This window comes from Stegastes partitus, unplaced genomic scaffold, assembly GCF_000690725.1.
Source record: "Stegastes partitus isolate 25-593 unplaced genomic scaffold, Stegastes_partitus-1.0.2 Scaffold18, whole genome shotgun sequence".
Taxonomy (NCBI): domain Eukaryota; kingdom Metazoa; phylum Chordata; class Actinopteri; family Pomacentridae; genus Stegastes; species Stegastes partitus.
Window position 1 is genome coordinate 1,627,682 of NW_007577749.1, and position 4,160 is coordinate 1,631,841.

The following is a 4,160-nucleotide window of genomic DNA, read 5'->3' on the forward strand; positions in this document are numbered from 1 at the left end:
TTTACAACGCTGCACTACAAACTCCACTGGTACCTCTGTTACTGCTGCACTTTTTCTTTTTTCCACCAACAAACACTTTCCACTATGTGCTATAACCATTACTGCCTCATCCTTGTGTATATAGTCTTCTTTAAAACAAACAAACAAAAAAACATCTTCTGTATATAATGTTTTTTTCTCTTGCAATATTTGCACTGTGTGTTTCTGTTTCTTTCCTACAATTTGCACTGTGTGTTCCCAATTATTCTTGCACTGACTGTACACTTTTTTTTGGAGCTGTTGTAACGGTGAACTTTCCCCACTGTGGGATCAATAAAGTTTATCTTTATCTTTATCTTTATCTTTATCTTTCCTCATATGTGTTGGTTTGTTGTCCTTTTGGATGAAATGTTGGTTTTGATACATTTGAGTGATTATGAGCACAGAACTCACCCGCATCATACCTTCATCAGTACATGTCAATGCTCCAGGTCCATTAGTAGCCTTTTATATGGAAGTGATAACAAATGTACCACCATGTTTTATATACTGAGACTTTAATGCAGTAACCAACTGTCCAAATACTTACAGTGTGCACTGTACACGTCAGTGTTGTGTGGTTTTATTTTATATTCCAAGCCAGACTGCTTAGCTGTTCTCTGTTCCACACAGAGACATGGCCCCTGAAGGCTCCACTTTGGAGGAGTCCAACAGGAATCTTGATGAAATAACAGACATGGCGCTCCAGCTGCAGAGCCAGACTGGAGTCAAGGTGCTGTGGGTCACCTGCAACCTGTTTGCCCATCCAAGGTCAGTATTTACCCAAACTTAGAGTTTAGTACCTCTAAAACCTGAGTGTAATCAGTAGGAAGTCACACATTTTAAACATCTGGATAATGTGTGATTTTAAGCATGAATCAGTAGGGTGTATGTTAATACAACAAATCTGATAGTATTGTACATGTCATACACATTTAACTTGTAAACCTCATGCGACAGGTATATGAACGGTGCAGCCACCAATCCAGACTGCCATGTTCTGGCCTATGCTGGTGCTCAGGTGAAGAAGGGTCTGGATATTGCCAAGAAGCTGGGTGCAGAAAACTTTGGTATGAGAGACTTGACTTATATTGCATGTAAAATGTTATCATTCTTCCTTGAAAATGCTGCCTCCTTATTGTGATCGTTATATGTTTGGCTCCTCAGTGTTTTGGGGAGGAAGAGAAGGTTTCCTCTCCATCCACAACACGGATGTTGCTGCTGAATTGAAGCACATGGCCAACTTCTTCCAAATGGCTGTCAGTAAGTGAACGCTGAATGTGGGACAGACATGAGTTTTGGTTAGTCAGAGGTGAGGAGCACTGAGGAGTTCCAGCTTCATGTCTGTGTATTTTTTCCAGAGTACAAAGAGAAGATTGGATTGAAGTGTCAGTTTCTTATTGAGCCCAAGCCTAAGGAGCCCTGCAAACACCAGTATGACTACGGTAAGGTGTCTCACATTTAAACAAAACACATGTTCTTCGTCGTCTTCCACTTTCACTGGTGCAGCTTACATGCCACTCATTTCTCCCGTAGATGCTATGAGTGTTATAGGGTTCCTAAAGCATTATGGCCTGGAGAGTCACTTTAAGTTGAACATCGAGCCCAACCACACCACCCTGGCAGGACACTCTTATGAACATGATGTTGTCATGGCTTCTGCGTGAGCTATCACAACTTTTATCACAACTTTTACTTCATGTTTAAGTTAACAGTGTTGCAAAACCTTTGCTGCCATACCTTGTACGTTGCTATATGTTGAATGTACCATGTCATCCTTGCTTGCTGGTGGACAGTTTCGGCATGCTGGGTTCTGTTGACTCAAACACCGGCTCGCCTGACCTGGGATGGGACACAGATCAGTTCCCCATGGACATCAGGAACACCACCTTGGTCATGAAGGTAAGCTTCTATCATGTTCTCCCTCCCCGTCACCCTAACCCCAACCAGGCAGATGGCCTCCCTCCCAGAGCCTGGTTCTGCCCAAGGTTTCTTTCTGATAAAGGGGAGTTGTTTTTTTTTTTCTTCCAGCTGCTGCGAAAGAGCTGCTTAAAGGGAATTGTTTGCCTTTGTTGGGTTTTTCTGTGTAATTTTGTAAAGGGTTCACCTTACTGTGTGAAGGCCTTGAGATAACATGTACATTTGCACTGTATAGATAAAACTGTTTGGTAATGGTAGAAGTTAGCAAACATTGCTGATATACTTGGATATACATTGGTGAAGTAGGACTAATCAGTTGGTAGATTTTTTTTCACCCTTTGGAGCAGTTGTACAAGTTGTGTACACAATATATGTCATAATATTATCTAACAAAGTGAATATGGCTAATGTGGAGGCAACCTGCTGCCGACTTGCATGTCCAGCAAATACATCACTGTGAATTGTATATCTGGCCACTGGCAAATATAAGTCCAGTATTCACTCTCCTTTTAGTTGTGATTTTGGTGTCAATCAAGAAAAACAATGCTACATTATATTGCCAGCTAACTTCTTTGTCATTCATTTTGTGCTGGGAAAGTAGTTTTCCTTTCTTCCTCATAAGAAAAACAGATCACTCTGACAGCAAAATGCTGTGCTATGTTGGCCAGCTGTTTGCTTGCTGTGTCTGTCATCTATATTGTACTGAGCTGGTATCATGCACTGTGTTTATCTGAGCTTTTTTGTTTTTTTGCTGAAAAGAGGTGCCTGCAAGAAATGACATTAATCAAAGTCAATTTTGGGGGCCTGACAACCAAAACAATTAGCTAAACCAAACTAAAATAAAGAGTGAAATTGAACAATTTACAGTCTGTAATTATTCTTAGTGTAAGTAAACCCCTTCACATTATAGATAATCAACTGATGCATTATTAGTATAAGAATATTGATTCATGCAGCTTTAATTTTCATATAAGCAACTAATAAACAAGCAAGTTTCATTCAGGTAAAGAGGGATTTTGAAATAAATGTTTTGGCTCATTCTAGTAGCAGTAGATGACAACAGTGATAATAGACCCTCAGTTATTCTTCAGTGTCTAATTTACTCCAGACCATCATCGAACAAGGTGGCCTGCAGCCAGGAGGCCTGAACTTTGATGCAAAGGTGCGCAGAGAGTCCACTGATCTTGAGGACCTTTTCATCGCTCACATTGGAGCCATGGATGCCTTTGCAAGAGGACTCAGAAATGCTGTCCGCATCCTTGAGGACGGGCTTATTGGTGGTATGCTGAAGGTATGTGTGCAGCTACTTAAATGTAAATCAGACTGTATTTACCACACACTGGATTATTGGTAAACGTGCCAGTTATGTCTAATGTTAAACAGGAGAGATACTCAAGCTTCAGTCATGGCCTTGGACAGAAGGTGGAGGAAGGCTCTGCCACCTTAGAGGAGATGGAAGTAAGACTCCACTTGAGCTTCTCAGTGGGATTTCTAATCAACATATAAAATAAACTGGATATGATACGACTTATTTATTGGAGATCTGACTGAAAGTGGATGATCGCCTAAATCAGAATGTTATCTGCTTTGTTATTTCAGGCTTTCGTCAACCAGAATGGTGAACCGAAAGTAACCTCAGGGAAGCAAGAAAAATATGAATCCATCTTTAATCACTACATATAATAAAATAATTGTATCTTTCTGTATTAGTGTTTGGACCTGCTGTAGTACTAGTACTCGGAATTAATACATGTAATTGACCATGTAAACGTGCTGCACATGTAAACTGACTAATCAATAGGAAATGTGTGTTAGTATGTTTTGTATGGCCACTGTTATACAGGACCATCTGCTATACTCATAGTAACTAGAGACTAATGTTTACCATGTAATAAAATGGAAGATCAGAATGAAGTTGATCATGTGTACTTGTAAAGTTCAGTCTAGATGTTAGCATTTGAATAATTAAATCTGACAAATATTCAGAAAAATGTCTCTTAAAAATAATAATGATTAAAGACAGTACAAAATGCGCGATTGTTTATATGTAGTTTCTGCCGTCTTATAGTGTTTGTTTATTTATATATCGCTATAACGGACCAAAAGAATTCCATATCAAAAAGAAGAACTGACATACACATTATTAAACATTAATGTACCCTATATTTGTATTACAGATTGTATTATCACTCAATCCATCATCCATCCATCCATCCATCCAT

At 39.4% G+C, this 4,160-nt stretch overlaps 1 protein-coding gene across 1 annotated transcript in view; it reads left to right on the forward strand.

Moving 5' to 3' along the window:
• Nucleotides 1–3,982, forward strand: part of LOC103365049 (xylose isomerase-like) — a 9,342-nt gene extending 5,360 nt beyond the window's left edge. The window contains exons 6-14 of the mRNA XM_008292376.1: nt 652–789; nt 979–1,088; nt 1,186–1,281; nt 1,380–1,463; nt 1,555–1,681; nt 1,815–1,920; nt 3,047–3,229; nt 3,322–3,396; nt 3,538–3,982. Coding sequence (XP_008290598.1) covers nt 652–789; nt 979–1,088; nt 1,186–1,281; nt 1,380–1,463; nt 1,555–1,681; nt 1,815–1,920; nt 3,047–3,229; nt 3,322–3,396; nt 3,538–3,621 — 1,003 coding nt within the window. The 3' untranslated portion in view covers nt 3,622–3,982. The remainder of the gene's footprint in view (nt 1–651; nt 790–978; nt 1,089–1,185; nt 1,282–1,379; nt 1,464–1,554; nt 1,682–1,814; nt 1,921–3,046; nt 3,230–3,321; nt 3,397–3,537) is intronic.
• Nucleotides 3,983–4,160: the final 178 nt, after the last annotated feature.